The sequence below is a fragment of the Aythya marila genome (genome assembly GCF_965140915.1).
Source record: "Aythya marila genome assembly, chromosome: 5".
In the NCBI taxonomy this organism is placed as follows: Eukaryota; Metazoa; Chordata; class Aves; order Anseriformes; family Anatidae; genus Aythya; species Aythya marila.
Window position 1 is genome coordinate 19,611,274 of NC_139046.1, and position 18,102 is coordinate 19,629,375.

An 18,102-nucleotide genomic window follows, 5' to 3' on the forward strand; every position below is an offset into this window, starting at 1 on the left:
ACACTGGGGAGGCGTACAGACTGACAGTGATGGATGGGGCAGACCGCAGAGGACTCCAGGAAGCAGAGACATGCAAGGGCCACTCTCACTCCCCACACACCCACGGGCTGCCACCTCTTTTCCTCTGGGACAAGAGCCCTCGCACAGTTACTGCCAGGTGAAATCTGGGGGGACTTTCCAGGCTGTCGTGGATGCCTGTGAGCAAGCAGTCATTGCTCACACCCGAGGGACCGCGGCTGCCCGTGCCGTCCCTGAACACAAACCAGACGGTGGGAGCAGAGCGCTACCTTAGCCTAGAAGCATGAAAGGAATTCCCCTTTGCGGTCGCCCTCCTCCTGGCCACAACCCCGAGTTCTTCATCTACTCATCTCGCTTGGGCTGGCCCTGGCACCCTCTGTGCTCGCCCATGGGTGCTGGAGCCCTTTTCCCAGCTGCTTCCACCAAGAGCTCCCTGCCCCTGAGCCACCCCTGCATGCCCATTGCAGAGGGTATTAACCACTCGCCTCAGTGGCTTGTAACACAGAAAGCAGAGGAATGAGAAGGACTGGCCGAACTTCTAAACCACAGATGCTTCCAAAACATGCTCTGGTTAATGTCACTCAAACTGATGGCTGCTAAACACATGCCGAAAACAGGAAGACAGGCTCCCCCCGTCTCCAGAAACACGTGGCCCCTCCACAGGCCCGTTCTCAGAGCCCCCCTTTCCTCGAGCTCCCAAAGGACTGAGCTGTCCCGATGGCCGTGACCAGTGCCAACCTCCAGGGTGGGGTCCCTGCTTTCAGCGTGCACCCCACTGCAAATGGTGTACGGGCTGGGGTATTCATCGGATTGTAAATCCCACCTGGAAGCAGCAAAGCCACGTTCCCACTGCCATGCAGCTTTTCTTTTGCCCCAGGCCCTGTCCTCAGGAGCCAAGCTGGCAGCAAGTCCCTCCTGAGAGATATTCTTCAGTGGGTGGCTGCTGTGAGCACAGTGGGAACGGCCCCAGGCCAGGAGTTGTTCCTGGGATTAGGGAAGACATCAGTTAACGGCTCGGGGCCATTCCTGGGATTAGGGACAACACCAGTCAACGGCTTGAGGGCAGCCAGAGCAAGGCTGGCTTTTCCCAGAGAGACCTCAAAGGCCAGAGGGCAAAGCGTCAGGAATAAAAGGTCTGGGGTCAAATGGATTATTTTAGCCAGAAGGTCCCCACTGACAAAAGCAGATTACCACAGGACTCAGGAGGCCAGGATCAGAGGAGGGGAGGTTTCAGAGCTCTCTCCCTGTGCCAATTGAGGGTGAGAGGTTACAAACTCCCCACGGACCATGTCTGGCATCCACACTTGGAGGAGCTGGGAGTGCCCTCATCCACTATGTGAACACACAACACTAAGGGAAAGGAATTGCAAAGAAAAATCATGTCTCTGACAGAACGGGACCTGTATTTAGATCCATGCCAGAGAACGAGATTGTCAGAGGGATGTTCTCAGTCCATCAGCCATTCCCCTTCTGGAAGAAAAAATCTCCTCCATCTCTCTCCTTTTACAGGTTCCCCAGTATCTCAGCCACACCTAAGACATGATGTCTGGAGTCCCCCTAATTCAACCACTCACTAATTTCACACAGTCTCTGCTTTGTTTCTCTTCCAAGGCACAAGCACCAGGACGGAGGACAGGAACCCACAGTCGAGCAGCACCACTGTGCCCTCTCAGCCAGTCTGTATCAGACTGATACGGCCACGGCCACACTGGCATGGCCAGGGCTCAGCACCCATGGATGGTCCCTGAGACACACCATGAGGAGGTGAGACTCAGTGATCCATTACCAAGGTATTTCCCAGGCTGGACTTAGCCCAAGACACTTTTGTCACTCAACCTAAAACACGTCCAGCTGGATGGGACTGTGTCACATTGCTCTCTGTCTCCTGCAGGATCTGCAGCAAGGATAAGCTCAGTGCTGTTTGTAGGCACAGTTCTTCCAAATGAGGCTTCTGAAAGCCTGTGGGCATGGAGAGCACCAGTTTGCCTGATGGGAAGGGAACAGCACCAGCCCAGTTCCCAGAGCACAGAGGCAGTGGCCTCGGTGTGGAGAGGTTTCTGTGGAGCGCTGCACTACCCTTCCCCAGCTGCCTTACCTCAAACTGTAAACAAATGGGGAGAGGGAGGAGGGAGCCTGCTGGCATTTATCAGAGCACACTGTCAGGGAGATGAATTACTCCTGCTCCCAGGAGTAAATTAGTGAACTGCCTGGTTCCAGGCCTCTTCGGCACCGCTGCTGGAAACTAGCTAACCCTTTTGAAGGTTCAGTGAGTCTGAAACCACAAGACCAGTGCAAAAGGCCAAGGAGAAACATACTATCAATAAAACTAATCCAGAAACCTTCGTCTCCTTCAACCAACACAGATTCCTCAGCCCACATAACCAAAGCCTGAGACATCAGCCCACCACGCCAAGACACAGATTTCCAGACACTTCCACTTAAATCCATGCTGCAACCCTTCCTTCCTTTCTTCCCTTTGTCCTCTCCTTTGCTTCCTTAACCTAGCCTGCTTCTAGGAGGACTGTATACTGAAATGACACACGTGCCCCCCAGGTGAGCCTGGCTCCCCTTTGCTCTTCTCCCAGCAGAGAGGGCTGCTGCACCCCCTGCCTGGGGATGGGCATCTGTTGCCATTAACAAAACAATATTCATTTGTGCTACGTGGGTGTCAGAAGGCAGAAATGCTACCCAGGAAAGGCAGGATTAGTTCCAATTCCCCCTGTGGTGTTCCCATGTCATCAAGCTCAGACAACGGCTGAGAAGGAGCCTGGCCCCAAGGTATAGCACAGAACAGCAAAAAAAAAAAAAAAAAAAAAAAAAGAGAAATAGCTGAAAGGCCCCTACCCTGCAGCTTTCTCCAGGAAAACAACTGAACAGAGATGAATTTTTCAACATATTTATAAGCAAGAGAACGCAAATATGATCTGATGTGACAATGTCCACTCACTGCATAAGAAAAAAGAGCTGTTCAATGAGCCTGAATGGTGCTGATATGAGCTGGAACAGACTCTCATGGGGCTACTGATCATTACAAAACATAGCAGTAAACTTCTGAGGAGCAAAAATCTTTCAGCATTGCTTACTAGTGACTTCACCAAGAGCAGCATGAGTAAGGAGAAAAGGTCTCCTCATGTCCCATCACCAGCCAACACTAACAGCAGTGCCATCAGTTCTTCAGGAAGCCTCTGTGCAAGGAACTGGAAAGAAAGGCCAGAGTGGCATCCACATATATGAAATGACAAACAAGTGGAAGGGGGAGGCAAGTGGCTGGCAGTAGATTCACAGGTGAGCCTGTGCAGCTAAGCGCTGGATGCAGCTTCTTGTGTATGCAGAGCACACTGCATGGCAAGGAGGTTGCTGTGAACTGTGTGCAACATGCACGTGTTACTCATCCTTAGCCAAAGAGTTTGGGACCACGTAACTTTTATCTGTTCCCAGGAGACGCTGCCAGATCAGACAGCTGGTGGGCACGGTGAATGTACGTGCAAAGTCCTGACAGAAGGCTGGCAAGAGCCCAGCAGCTCGAGTTCCTCCCCAGAAAAGCAGTACAGAGAAGGTGGTACCATTGGTTGACACAGACAGACTGCTGGATCTCCAAGAAACTCCCAGATCCCACCAGGTTTCAGCATCTCACAGCAAGATGTTCACAGCAGAAAGACAGTCTCGTCTATATCTCAAATCTGGAAAAATCTCCTTCTCAGGTGATCAACCTCCAAACATAACAGACTTCGAGACACTTCTGTCCTGCTGTTGGCAGGGGGACCTGCTAAGGGACCCAATTTTGTGAGCGCAAGAGAAGCAGCATTGAAAATCATTTAGCTGTATTATTTGCCCTGTAAGATTACACTTAGCATGGAACATTGTACATAAATCCACAAACATTCTATTCTGTATAGGTTCAGAAACATACTCCAGTACTGACAAAGCAATTACTGCACTAACTCAACAGAAAGTGTTGTGCTTAGATGCAGGAGCAGATTCTCTTCCAGGCAGCAGTAAGTGCTGGACTGGCTTTCTCTGAGGCAGAACAGGAGGAAGATCAAACACTACGAACCAGAGAAATTCGCCCCCATGGAGTCTGGGTGCAAGTTCTTCTCCCTTATGTCAGGGTGGATTACAGTGACTGCCTTTGAGAAGTCAATCTCCTGCACATGCCAGGGCTCAGAGCTGCTCTTTGTGTGCAACAGTCACTGCTAAAACACTGGCAAGCTCTTGACTGGTGAAAGCCATGCCAGGCTAAGAACCTGAACAGCTTCCTATGGGCTTGTGCTCAGTCTCTCTCCTTAACGTGCCTTTCTGGTCTCTTTTCTTAAGAGCAAGAGCAGGGAATATCAGATGATTCAGATGATTCAAATTCCTGGGGCTGTGAATAGGTTGTGGGCACCTGGATCATGGGGGGAGGAATATGTTCCCTCTAGGGACAGGAAACTATAACAGCACGTACAAACTGCAGGACAGCTTCCAGCAGAAAACAGACCAGGAATGGCTGGTCTTTGCTTAATGATCTCAGAGGGAACTAAATCGTTGAAATATTCATGGATCTCAAAGAGACACAGATGCCTGCTCATTTGCTGAGTATACCCAAAAGGTAGAAAAGAAGAAGGAGACTCCTACCTGCTAAAACATGAATTGGTTGACCAAAAAAAGCTCTTATAGAAGAAAGAAGGGAAAGTTAAGCTTTTGCAGTTCCTCACAGATCTATTTTGGTGCAGTGCTGTACCAAGAGAACTGTCTAAGTGACTGTCCACTTCAAAACAGATGTAAGCTCACCATGCACTGCCTCTCCTAGAGCTCCCTGACTGCTAAGCCACCAGAAAAGAGCAGGAGCCCACTGAGGTAGTGCACAACAAAAAAATGTAATCGATCAATCCTTGACCTTAACTTTTTATTTGGGTCAAATCCAGCTCCACACCAAACTGCATGTGAGTTCCTAAAATCTACATGAAGTCATTTCAAAGGAATTTATCCATTACACAACTGGATGATGACCTAAATGCTGCAGAAGTAGGTTTGTTCTGGCTTTCACCCTAAATCCTAAAAGCAGGTATTAGCAAGTGACCCCAAGCAGAGATCCAAAGAACACAGTAGTGCAGAGCTGGGGTTGTGGGAGTTAAAAGCTGTGGTTTGCAGCAATCCAGCGACTTCTCTGCGCCCAGCAGTAAATACTGTGTAGTCTGCATCTGCCATTGTGTCTGTACAATACCGGGGTGCGTGGCAAATCTCTGGAACAGGAACTGTAACATCTGCAAACCGTCTGTGACAAGCTGAAAGAGCTGTGACGCATTTCAGATGAGAGACCGTTTACCCAGCACAGGTAAACAGTGAGATGGAAGGAAAAGGGGGACTCATTATGTCAAAGAGAAAAGTGAGGCCATGCGAGAGGTCTGCTCCACAATGCATGGAGCTCTTTGGACCCTGCTGACTATAAAAGGTGCATTCATGCTTCTGCCACACAGCAAAAACAGTGCTGAGACTGACAGTGGAGGAGAGGCCACTTCAGGGACCAACAGGTTGTGACCAAGCATTGCCCAAGTCAGAGAAGGGGAGATCACCTCTCTGGATCTCCCTTCTCAGAACCCCTTTGACATGGGGTAAAGACACTGAGACTTACAGTTAGAGGCAGTACTGGCACAAAAACAGCCTGTGAGAAGCAAAACAGCAGCAGAAGCCAAAGGTGGCTTTGTCAGGTGGGAAAACCTCAGCACTGTAACTGGCCAGGGATGGCCAGGCCCTGGCTGAAAACCAGGAGATAGAGAAGATGTGTCCAGGCAGAGTTTGAGGTGGTGGGGGCCAGCTACAAACACTGCCCTGTGCAGAAAGCAGGAGCCTCGTATGGGAGCTACAGCACGCACGTACGTGGTCAGCTAGAGGTGGCCAGCTTCTCTTGTCCCACAACCTGCAGAAAAGCAAAGTGAAGGTGGAGAGCAGGGGAAGGGCTGCAGGACTGGACTTTGGAGCTACTCATGAGTTCCTAGAAGTAGCCCTCACATCAGTGCAACACATGATGGGAAAAGTTCGGCACTTGGGCAGGTGCCAGGCCATGGCACCCTAAAGACAAGATTTCACACCATGAAGGAAACACTGAAAGCTGAAGAAAAGCTCTGCAGAGGAGTTGCCCACTTCAGCAAACCACCAAATACATTGGGAAAGAGGATACCAGGCTCCATCATGGATTTAAAACTACTGTACAGGCAGAAACTGCATGAACTTGCCTAAACTACACAGTGAACACAGTCACAATGCAGAAAGCAGTGGAGAAAATTACCAGGGAGGGAAGAGGAGCAAAGTCTAGTGGGTAGCAAAGAGCACTCTGCTGTTGGTGAAGAAGGCAGCCTTGCGTCTCAGGGTAGAAACTACTAATTATCACGTTATTCATCTCCCTTTTTTTCCTTCCCCCATAGGAATAGGTCAACTGGGGTGTTGATATTCTACCTGAAGGTGGGAGATGCTTCTTTGATGGAAACAGTTTAGTAAAACGGACGCAATCACCTCCCCACGTTACCCGTCTCCTGCTGTGCTTGCGAAAACAACCACAGCCAGAGTCTTTGCAAATGACAGGATGTCACCAAAGAAGTAACCAACTAATGGCCACTGCTCTGCAGGGCAACAACCCCCAGCACACCATGTTAGCAGCAGAGGTCTGAATTAAAGGCAGTATGATGACGAGGGCAGACTGAGATCTGTGAGCAGGAGCTCTGGGGCTTGCAGCTGCAGCCTCCCTGCACATCACAGACCCTTCCCTGCCTCCACCACTGCTCTCGCCAGGTATCCTCGGTTCCCACCCTGAGCACCGTCTGGGCAAGCTATGCTCATAGTCTTGGGTAATTTGGTATCACAAACAACAGAGCACCCCCTCCTCCACGTCCCCTGAGAGGACCCTACCAGCCCCTGGCTGTCCAGAAAGAGGAGGAGGGGAAATGGGGGCGTTTGCTCAGTTCCTGGAACCCAGCCTGCTGCTTGCCAGCTCTCTGTCACCTCTGAGGAATGCAGGGAGGATCCACAGCGGTTTCCTCCTGAGCACTCTTTCCTATAAGGCTCATCTATGTGCTGCCCCCACCCTCCTCTGCCCCAGCCTCTCCTGCAAGCTCCTGACCCCCACTTCCCACCCAGCCTCTCTCTGCTCCCCCATCTGCCTCGGCCACCCCAGGCTTTCCTCTCCGCCTGCTCCCCAGCCTCTCTGGCCCTCTGCCTTCCCTCAAAGCTTCCCTCAAACCCTTCTCTTTTCCTTTCTTTCTCTCCTCTTCTCCTCTGCCCACCAACTACTCCCACTCCTCCTCAAGCTCCTTTCTGTGCTGCTCTCAAGCTGTGCTGAAGTGGCTCTGGATTACCTCCAGTCTTTCATGCTATCTATTGTCCTGTAAATCCTAACACACATTTTAAAATCCAGGATATTTTGTAAGCCTGGGAAGGGGAAAAGTGTGCTGCGGATCCAAACCACGCTCAGGCAAGGCTTGATTTGCCAAAACAACCCCCCATGAAAAACCAAGGTCTGCTGAACTGCTTTCTGCTGGCTCCTACAGAACCAGCCCCATATCTTGATCCTCCACCATCCCTGTAGAAGTGCAGGGAAGTGACTTTCCCAATGGCAAAGGCACCACAGAGAGAGTATCTCCACCACAGTGCAGGCAAGCAGAGATCAGAAAGTGATAAAAGACACGGGGAAGCCCAAGGTGAACTTTGTGAGTGGATCCTCCCAACCTCAGTCCCTTAACACCGATAAATGAAAGGGGAATCTGACTTTGGGTGAATTACTCACAGTTCTTTGTAGTTGGCATCATAGAGAGTTGCCCATTTGTTTTGCTGATGCGGCTGCCACTTTATAGACTGGTAGTTGGGATCCAGGTAGGAACCATTTAAACTGTCATTGTCCTGAATCAGGCCTGCAGCGAGGGGGAAATACGTGTTTCAGTCACCCCAACACAGCATCCACTCGGGTTAGAGCACAAGGAAGCGATTTGCATCACCTGTGCTGCCAGCCTCCTGATGGCCAGGGCACAGTGCGAGGTCTGGGCCTGGAGGGACGTGCTGGGGATATTAAGGGACTGGGGGGCTGAAAACCACATACCTGGTGAGAGCGGTCCCGGCTGGTGCCAGGGAGGTGTTTGGACTCTGTCAGGGTTGAGCGGCACGGACCCCATACCTGGCTCCTGCTTTATCAGCCCGTTGAGCATTTGTGCATTGAGGGTGTTGGGGGGTGACTCCGAGTGTTTCCTCTTCTTGGCAGGGTGCACCGGGAGGCTGTGAGACCAACGGGAGAGCAAAAGCTGAGCAGGAAAGGAAAAAGCTGCCATCTCACACACAAAAAAACAAGAACTTCTGTGCCTGGAGCCATGGGCTCTTTCAGCACCCTCACCTCCTTCTGCCACCAGGCTCTGCCCACCCACCCAGTGACGGCCAAGTCCTGTGCCTTGAGTTACACCTTGGCTTTTCTCTTGCCTCTCCCCACCACCCAGCTCCAAGCTATGCACTGCAATCCCTGCCCCACATTCTGGGTCATCTCTACCTCAACACCTCCCCAGCCCATTCCCAGAGAACCAGGACACGCTGGTTAACTTGTGGTTAAACCCAGCAATCTTACTCATGCACCCTGCAAGATCCGTCTCCCATTGCCCCCCATCCCGCCAGGTCCCCAAATCACCCCAAGATCACAAAGCCCCAGTGCCCCGAGGCCTTACTCTGCTCCGTGCTGCTGGAGTAGCTGGTGCAGCATCTGCGACTGCTGGGCATGGTGCAGGTCGGCCGGTGCCATGCCCTGCCCGATGCCGTAGGGTGGCATCAGGGGCTCGGCCTTCATGTACATGTCCCGCTGCAGGCCGGGGAAGTGAGGGTTGTGCTGGGGCTGGTGCGGGTGGGGAGGAGGTGGCGGGGGGCCCTGCAGGTGGGGGGGCGGTGGCGGCGGAGGTGGCGGTGGCGGGGGGTGCTCCAGGCGAGACGGGGGAGTCATGTGGCACATGTTCTCGGGGGTCATGGTCCGAAGGAGGTGAGGGTCTCGAAAGAGAGAGAGAGAGACAGAAAGAGGCACACCTGTTAGAGCAGCAGGCAGGGCCACCACTGTGCTTCCAGCCCGTGGCCAGCCTCTGCTCCACACCCATCCGTCCAAAATTCTTACTGGACACTCCTCTCCCCTCAAAACCATCCCAACCTTGGCTACCTTCACAAACCCGTACCTCCCTAGCTCTTCTGCCCAGCCTCAGCACGGCTGCATCCCCGCAGCCACCGTCTGCTTGCAACAGCCGCCTTGCCCTGCTCTGACTTCTCCTCTCAGGCCCCGCAGTGCTCCTGGCATCCCAGGCACCTTCAGGGATACCCAGCACGAGAACTGGAGCACAGCTTCCCTTCTCGTACCCACACCACAGGCTCGGTGCCAACCTCAGACACTGCCCAGGCGAGCACGTAGCCAAGTGCTATCTGCGGTGCAAGGATGCAGCAGGGCAGTGGCTGGCCAGCTGACGGGGGGACACACAGCCCCACCAAACCTGGTGTCCTGCACTGTCCATCTTCTGCGAGGAGGTAAAACTGGAAGCACAAAGGAAGCAAGGCCCAGCATCTTGAAGCTCAAACAACCAAAACTCAAAGGAGAAATAGGTTCTCAGGCTGAGGGACAGCAGGGAAGATTTTCACAAACATTCCTGATATTTCCTAAACCTAGGTTACTTGCATGGCTGTTCTGTAGTGAAAGCATGTCTTTAGAAACTCCCAGGCAGCTCTTGTGTTAGCTTTGTACATCCCTTCAAGCAGAACAACCACCAGGCACAATATTCCTGCAGCACCAAGGAACTGCATGGGCCATGAAAGTGCAGTGGGAGGTAAAGGCTCAGCCCCAAAGCCTGTGCCTGGAAACACAGAGCTACAGAGAAAGCACCTGGACTTTGCCTAATTTTACTGATTCTAGGAGTGGCCCAAAGAACGTGCCCAGCAACATGTTCATGTGCCAAAGGCCAACAGTGCCCGGGGCTGCCCTGAGGGCACAGCCCTTGCACAAAGCCAGCTGGGCTGCCCAGAAACCAGGGGTGCCTGGACCAACCCCTCCGTAGTCCCTGCACAGAGATGTCCCAGGGATGTCCATACCCTGCTTGGGCCAGGGGCAGCCAAAAAGCCGTGTTGATGTGTTAGAGTGCTACTACACGCTACTAAGGACACTCACTGTGCTCTTCTCCGAGAGCTGAGGCAGACAAGGGAACAACTAGAGAAGAGCAGGGACAACTGAACACCTCCAGCTCATCAGCGTCACCGATGAGGATTTCTATGGGGGCAGCACTTGCTTGTCTTTTATTTTTTATATTTTTAATTTAAAACAGAACGAGACTTTGATCTCTAAATTTAAATAAACAAAAAAAGGCATTCAAATGTGATCCTATCTTCCTCCTCCTCAATGAGAAGCTGGACACTAAAGCGATGCCATGATTAGGGTTGATTTGACTATATCACCATCAGAATAATTGCTTGGCGTCCAGAGGGGCACGCAAATCCATCTCTCTGTAGCTGCTTATCCATAACGTCAATGCCCAGCAATGCCAGTGTGCAGCACAGGGCTTTAACTAAAACCAAAACCCTTTTGGGATTTAAGAACAAAAATTAAAGTGTGTAAAGTAAAGATGGATGATTGAATATCACTCAACTTGTCTACAGAATGCCTAGAAATTGACCAAAGGAAACAGTGCTCATAATTGTACTAAAGAAAACCAAACACATTGGTAAGAAAGCTGGTGCACTGGCAAACCTGAACAACCTCAGTGCTCATCTCAGAGCAGGTAATGACTTCTGTGTTCTCTGAGCCCAGGTGCGTTTGTATGACATTGCCTTCAGAACAGTCCTTCTCTTCCATCCTAACATTGAAACAGATCTTAGGCGTGCTCCAAAAGCCTGCACTTGCTAAGGAGATCAACAACAGGGCCCCTGAAGTGACAGCAAAAAGAGCAGCTAAGCTCAGGCTGCCCTCCAGGGACCTCCCCAGAGCCCAGCCCACCAAATCCGCACCAACACAGCACACGGAGACAGCTTTGGCTGAAAGCTGAGAGCAAGCCAGGTGCCAATGTCTGGCTGAAGCACTCCACCTGAGAGAAGCTGGGACCGAAAGGCCCCAGCAGCCCCAAAACGCGCAGCTTAGCTGCTGACGGAGAACAGGAGCCCTCTGCTGGGCCCCCGCCTGGGGAAACGGGTGGCCTGTTCCCCAGCTCCACAAAACTATCTTCCACTGACCTCTACAACAGGACAAAGCTGCTCTGTTTTCACAGCCTGGGGATGTCTCTACATCGGGCATGTTCAGGTGTCCCTGCAGGGTGCCAAGGTCCCTGCGGAAACGAGGCGCTTGGCCCCGGGGTGGGAAGGGACAGTGACTTCCAAACACCAGACAAAGCTTCTCTACACCCTGCTATGGACACCCGGACATGTAAACTAAGCACCAGCACATTGCACGAGGGAGAAAACACATGCAGGGACCAGCCAAGGCTGTTACAGGCCACTGGCACACGGAGGGGATAGCAGGGAAGACGTCTGCTTGGTCTTTGCTAGGCTGCTCCCCTAAGCAGGTGCCACCAGCCAGCCTAGAGCCGGACACTGAGCTGGGTGGACTTTGGTCACTCAACCACCAGCCAGCAGCTGATTAATGCGGCCAAAACTCTTGACCAGAGATCAGAAAACTCCTCCTGCTGCGAGGTCTGGGAAGGAAAGGTGTATTTGCCCAGAGCCCTCCTACCGAAGGCTGCTGTGAGGAGAGCTGCTGCTGCCTGTTCTGCTCCTCAAAGGCTTTCTGCTGCTCAATGAGATCCCAGAGCATCGCTCTGCTTTTCAGCTGGGCACAGCAGGCACCGTGCATGCCATTCCCCTTACCCAGCTCTGCTCCTGCCTTCCTGACCAGCACTCGGCTTCCAGCAGTGTCACCCGGGGCACAGACTAGCACGGCTCAATGACACGGCCACCAGGCAGCTTTGGCACCACTCAGCCGATGGGTGAAGCTTCTAGGAGCCTCCCAACAACCCGCAGACCGAGCCCCTACAGACAGCTGCTTCAGGGCTTCCTTAGTGACTGTCCTGTCCCTGTGGTGTGGGCAGCCTTGGCACTGGCAGCTTTCAAGGGGCAACCCGCACACGCGTGTGCGAGAACATGCCCTCATGGCAGACACTCTGGACACCGCGTCTTCGCCATCTCCACAGCACATCACAATTTCCACAGGCTTCCAACCCAAGGAGGGGACTGGGGCTGATGCGTCTGCTGAAGGCAGGACACATGCTCCCAGCTCGGGTGCTCTCCGCAGCCTCCTCTCCTCCCCAAGCAGAGGTGCTGCCGCTCCGCCAGTACGTCAAAGCAGCTCTCCCTGTGGTGAGCAACCCGGCCTCTTTGTTATATTTAAGGAAGGGCCAGGAGGAATTCCAGGGATTTTTTTTTAGCAAGATAAACAGAACTCTTGACCTCTTCCATCGAGAAAAAAAAAAGAGCAGGCGCTGTTCCTGGTAGGGACTGGGCTGGAGCCTGGGGAAGAGGGTGCTGCTGATGAGGGGGAAGGGAGACCAGAAGCAACCTTCCCTCCTCACCAAGGAGTTTCTGCCACCATAGAGCCGTGAAGGTCACCACAGGGACTGAATAACGCTCGGTGGCTTCCCTGAGGGGAGCCGGGAGGGCCTGGCAGTGCCCCTGGCTGTGCCTGGCCGGCTGGGAACTAGCTCTCCCTTGCCATTTGCAGGGGCAGCAGAAGACCCCCAGGATCAGCTGGCCCCACTGGAGGGAAGGGAAGGGCTGGGAAGGAACTTACTGCTGAACGGCGGGTTCATTTCGGTCTCCCCGAGCCAGGCTCCATTTCAGGGACGCGCTCGCGCTCCTTGCCTTTTGCTCACCCAACGCAGAGGGCAGGACAAGGAGGCTCGCAGGCTCCACATCCCACCCTCCTGGGGACAAGCCACACTGCCGATCTCTCCCCACGTAAATGGATTCACACCTCGCCTTCTCTCCTGTTCCCTCTCTTGCTCGCTCTCCCCCCTTGCAAAGACTAGCAGGCGAACAATAGGCGAAAGTCTAGGGATATTTACTAACTGATAATATCCCCACGTATTGCAGCCGCCTGTTTTCTCCCGTCTGATAAAGATTTCAGAGCCAACCACTTTCACAGAACAAGAAGGGGGAGGATGTTGGGTTTGGGGTTTTGATTATTAAACTTTTCCCCCCGCCTCTCTCTTGGAAGCACTTACCATTCACCTGCTGAGGGGAGTAGGCTTCTGATCCAGAGTCCGGGGGAGAGTCAGGTAAAGTGCTGCAGAGCGATCGGGAAAGAAAAGGGAAGGTCATTTTAAACCAGCTTCCAGCACAACCGATAGGACCAGTTTGATCACGGCACCCTCCAGGCTTTGGTTGGAAATCCCAGAGTGGATCCCCATCACCCCAAGCGTGGCCAGCTGGCAAGCTGGGGACTGCCATCGCTGTCACCACTGCCCAGATCTCCGCAGTGCTGCCCTGGACCTTGGCCACAGGGACAGACATTATGTTGGTGTGCCTACGAGACTGCCCCTCTGCTCAGCAGCTCCTGTCCAGTTGAAAGAAGTCAAACGGAAATATTCCCCAGAGAAAGACCCTGCGCTTCACCACGGGTCAATGGGTGGCTCTGGGGGAGCTGGGACCTGATGCGTGAAAGCAAAAGCTGGGAAGCCTGTGGGCTGGATTCTGCCGTACGACCTGTACGCACCTGAGCGCCACCACAGCTGCCGGCTGTATCACCCTGGCTCTACTCCACTGGCATCAGGAGCAGGGTTTGGCCCTGACTGCCAAATGCAACCAAATAAAAGTGGGAGCGTTCTACAGCACACCCACGGCTTGGAGACTGCAGGACCGATGACTAGACCCACCGTGTGCAGTGTCAGCAGAGGTGTATGGCAGGGAGCTTTTTAGCTTCTGCTTCTTCCCTTATTTTACCTGAAGCCAGAGCACACTCCAGGCCGCTGGGCCCTTCAGCCATCTCCAAAGCTCCTTCAAAATTAGTTTGAACCAATTTTTTCCTTCTCCTTTGCCTAGCCCCTCCTCAACATGCATGCTCCTGCAGAAGAATCTTCATCTCTTCATCTTGGCCTCGTACATCTTCAGGCCAAGGTAAATCTTGCACTATGCTGGTACACAAGCGATCAATTTGTTCGTCTCAGACACCAGTTCTTCTTTGGCAGTATTTTGCAAATCAAATGCATGGAAAAAATTGAGATACCAGCTAGATTGAACCATGGTCACCACAAACCAAAGCTGCAGCAGGGATAAGCAGGGAGATGGCAGCTCTGGTGGCTGGAGCAGTCATTGTCTACACTGTAGAGAAAGCCCATGCAATATGCTCTGCCTCTGTGAAGGCCTGTGGCAAAGAGATGTCATGGCAGAGAATGTCTTGGCAGGGAGGTGTCTTGTCTGCCCACTCGTACCCTCTGCATCCTGGGTGACATCCAGCCGTGACAAGCCCCACCATGTTTCAGCAACCCAGCTTTCTGGCAATGCCTGTTCCTTCTAAGACAGGAATGGCTGCTTTCCTCCCTATCTCCCAACACCACATTTCTTGTCACAAGCAGATTCTACATGGGGATCCTTTTCCATTCCCCCATCTTACACAATCAGCTTGGTGGCAGCAAAATAGTCCCAGACAAACCAGTGCTTCTTGGACAAAAACTGTCCAAAAAGCAAGGAAGATGCTTAGGGCTGCAGGGGAGAAAACTACAGCGCACCATGCACACACCATTCTGAAACCAGACCCCGCTGCTCCTGAGGGCACCCACAACAGCTGTGAACCAGAACACCCACCAGCATCTTCCTGCACCAGAGGAGTCCACGACCCAGTAAATGGGTTCTCCGTGACCAGGTGGTGTGCAGCAGTTGTTGGAGAGGAATGGGCTGGGGTAACCCCGACAAAGAGCCTTCAACACAGTTCCCTCATGCTCCACCTTCATTTAGTGGCACCTTTCCATTCCCCTCCTATGCTTGGTCTGGAGCATGCATCAGCCTTATTTTCAGGCCCTGTCCAAGCTGTCCACAATGTCCTATGATATTTCCTGTGAGTTTATCAGGATTTGTGTCTCAGCAAGCCTTGTTTTGGACAACAACAAAAGGGTGAGGGACAATTCAGGGAACAGTAGACACTGGAAAAGGAGTTGGAACAGAAAAATGGGCACTACCAAACTCACGCAGGCAGGTTGTGCAGGCACAGCCAGCCTATGGATGGAGTTTGTTGGTACTCAACACTGAAACATCTTCTCTAGGAAAAGCTTAGTACAGCAGAATGAGTCATTCTGTGATGCTGAAGAAATGCTGCCATCAACGCTGAACCAGTTCATCTACACCCAAACCATCTCCAATAGTAAGGATTTGCTATGAACCCCACTTCCACTACATGCGATGATCACCAGGTCCCAGTGGAGCCCACTCACATAGCCACATGATCCACCAGAAACAAAGCTGCATCTGTCCCCAACAAATGCCCCAGCGACAGCCCTAAATGATTACAGAGTTCTTCTTTCCCCCACAGCAGTTTCTGATGTCTCCATGAGGAGTTTGTTGTCCTGGTACAAGTCAAGATGACACGTAGCCAGCAGACAGGTAATCTGGCCTGGTTTATGAATGGAGGAGTGCTATGATCTCACTCATGTATTCTCACATCCTGGAGAATGCTAGATGTATGCAGAAGAAAGGGATATGACAAAGGCATCCCGTCGTACCTTTGGGTATAGTTCCCACTCAGCCACATGCAGCCTTCTGGGTATACAGCAACTGGAATAAACTACGTGCAGATCTGTTTAGATTGTCACATTCTGGAAGATCTTTTCACGTTCATGCAAAGGGCCAAAGTCATCCCAGTGGAGCTACATTAGAGCTGAATCATTCGTTCAGTGAGCTGGTGGCTTCCGAACCCAGGAATCACCACGCCGTACTGGCTGGCAACACTAGAGGGCACACAGCAGAGGGAGAAAAGCCAGACAAGGGCTTGTAGAGATGAGCAATCCTGGGCCCATCCTTGCTTCTTCGTCCCTTACATCCACAGGCTCCGCTGGAGAAGGCAGAGACTGGTTATGCAGAGAGCACAGCATGACCACCCACCTCCTGTGCCACGGGGACGGGTTGGACCACGACACTGTTCCTTGAGGTACAACCACCACCAACTGGTGAGGCCTCCTGCTGATGGATATGTTGCGGCACGCTTTGATTTCCATCTGCCCAGTTTCAGATCACCTTCTTGTTTCACTCCCCCGTGGCTGGGAGGGAGCAGCATGGACCAGAGGGATGAGGAGGAAGAAGACACAAGACATAGTCTTCTGTGTGGATCTCCAGGTAGCAAAACTTCACGGAAAGGACGGCAGCCTTAGAGAGGTCCCCCTCCCACCATGCCAGCTCCTAGCCCAGATGCCACTGCCATACTCTCCTGGCACACCACACCGAAGTGCTCTCCACCGAGGTGATCACTGCAGATGGCAGCTGCCACTTCGTCATGCTCTCGGCAAGGCCGTCACATGGAACAGGAACCGCATCCTTCCTCCTCCAAGGACTTGTTCTCCAGTTGAGTCCATCAGCACTACTAAAACTGTTATCCTCTTCCCCTTCACCATCCACAGCTTGTTGCGAAGGAATATAAATCCAGCTCAGACACTCTCTCCTCTTGAGTGGAGTCTCTAAAACATCAGGCCAAGAGAAATGCATCTTTCTGCCCAACTTAGTTAACACTTTCCCCTGGGATAGTCATGGGCACATCCTGGAAACTGAGTTTTATTTTGTTCAAATGTATTCTGCATCTCTTCCTTCTTAAACTGGACGATACCACAACATTTACCACAACATTCTGATTTATTATTTTGTTTTGGGGGGGTAGTCCTTTGGAGACTCAGAAGTTGGACTCAATGATCTTTGTGGATCCCTTCCAACTTTCCAACTCAAATATTCTATGATTCTATGATTCTCCCATCACGTGCTTGCAGATGTAGAGCATGGACAACCCAGTCATCCGTCTACCTGCAGAAGTGTGGGATGTCACTGATCCTCCCTAAATCCATGCAGACAGACAAGACCCAAACTGAACAACCTTTCAGGAAACTTCAGGACATACGCTTGTGAAAAAGCCTCTCTCTGTGAAGCAAGGGCTTAAAACAGACTGACGTAGTCAGCAGTTAAGGCACTGTGGGAAAAGCTACCTCGGGCCTCCGAGCACCACCAGCCTGGAGGAACACCAGTCCCACCACGTGCCCTTGTTCTGCCACCCCAGCCCCACTTACCCAGGTGCGTAGGAGGCCTTGGGCTCCGATTTGATTGGAGGGACCACGTTGTTTAGGCAGTGGCCACCAAGGTAGCCCTTGGGCACCACCATGCCATTGTTGTTATTGCAGTTGAGGTGAGCACCGTAGCTGGGTCCGCAAGGGTTGGCCAGAAGAGGACCATGACGGATCGGGATCTGGCCGCCCGGGGGAGGAAGGTGGAGGGAACCGCTGGGAGCGGGGTTGGTGACATGCCCAGCACTGGCGACGGAGCTGGGAAGAGGTGCGCTGATGGCAGCTGAGCTGGAGGGCTGGGGGTGCGCATAGCCAGCTGAAGCAGGGATGTCAGGGAAACAGCTGAGAGAGAGAAGGGGACAACCTCAGCAGCAGGACAGGCAGACGGTATCTTCCACCCGCTACCCAGCCCTTCAGCAGTGGGGACAGAGCCATTTGGGTGATCTGGGACACCCAGAAGATGAGTGAAACAGCCAGCATTGTGGTGGCACGAGCAAGAGCGTACAGGTTGGTCACCCAGGTCAATGGGACTGATGCAACCCCAATGGCACAAAATCCACCCATGGGGCTGTAAAGGCCAGAAGTGCCAAGGAAACCAACCTCAGAGCTTTTGAAGGCACCGGGAGACAGTAGGATCTGTGCTGCACCTTATGGACCAGCACAAGAAAGCTGCTTTGTCGCGTCAGCCCAAGACCCTGCTCCCAACATATGACCTATGGCCCAGACCCCACTGGCTGCTGCCCAGGTCTGTCTTCCCCCCCATTTGCCGGTGCACACAGGGAGACCCTTCCCTTCTCCACACTCATGCTGTGCTGGGGATTTAATCTTTCACACCAAGCTGCTACTGCTTGCTTTCACATTGCTCGAATTCAGA

At 52.6% G+C, this 18,102-nt stretch overlaps 1 protein-coding gene across 3 annotated transcripts in view; it reads right to left on the reverse strand.

Moving 5' to 3' along the window:
* Window positions 1-18,102, reverse strand: part of MYRF (myelin regulatory factor) — a 62,881-nt gene that overhangs the window by 20,037 nt on the left and 24,742 nt on the right. For 2 of the 3 annotated variants that reach the window (XM_082761425.1, XM_082761424.1), the window contains exons 3-7: window positions 17,235-17,570; window positions 13,200-13,261; window positions 8,694-9,006; window positions 8,084-8,256; window positions 7,775-7,898 (exon numbers count right to left, since the gene is read on the reverse strand). In XM_082761425.1, the coding sequence (XP_082617551.1) occupies window positions 7,775-7,898; window positions 8,084-8,256; window positions 8,694-9,006; window positions 13,200-13,261; window positions 17,235-17,570 (1,008 nt within the window). The remainder of the gene's footprint in view (window positions 1-7,774; window positions 7,899-8,083; window positions 8,257-8,693; window positions 9,007-13,199; window positions 13,262-17,234; window positions 17,571-18,102) is intronic. The other variant, XM_082761426.1, reaches the window with a different exon arrangement.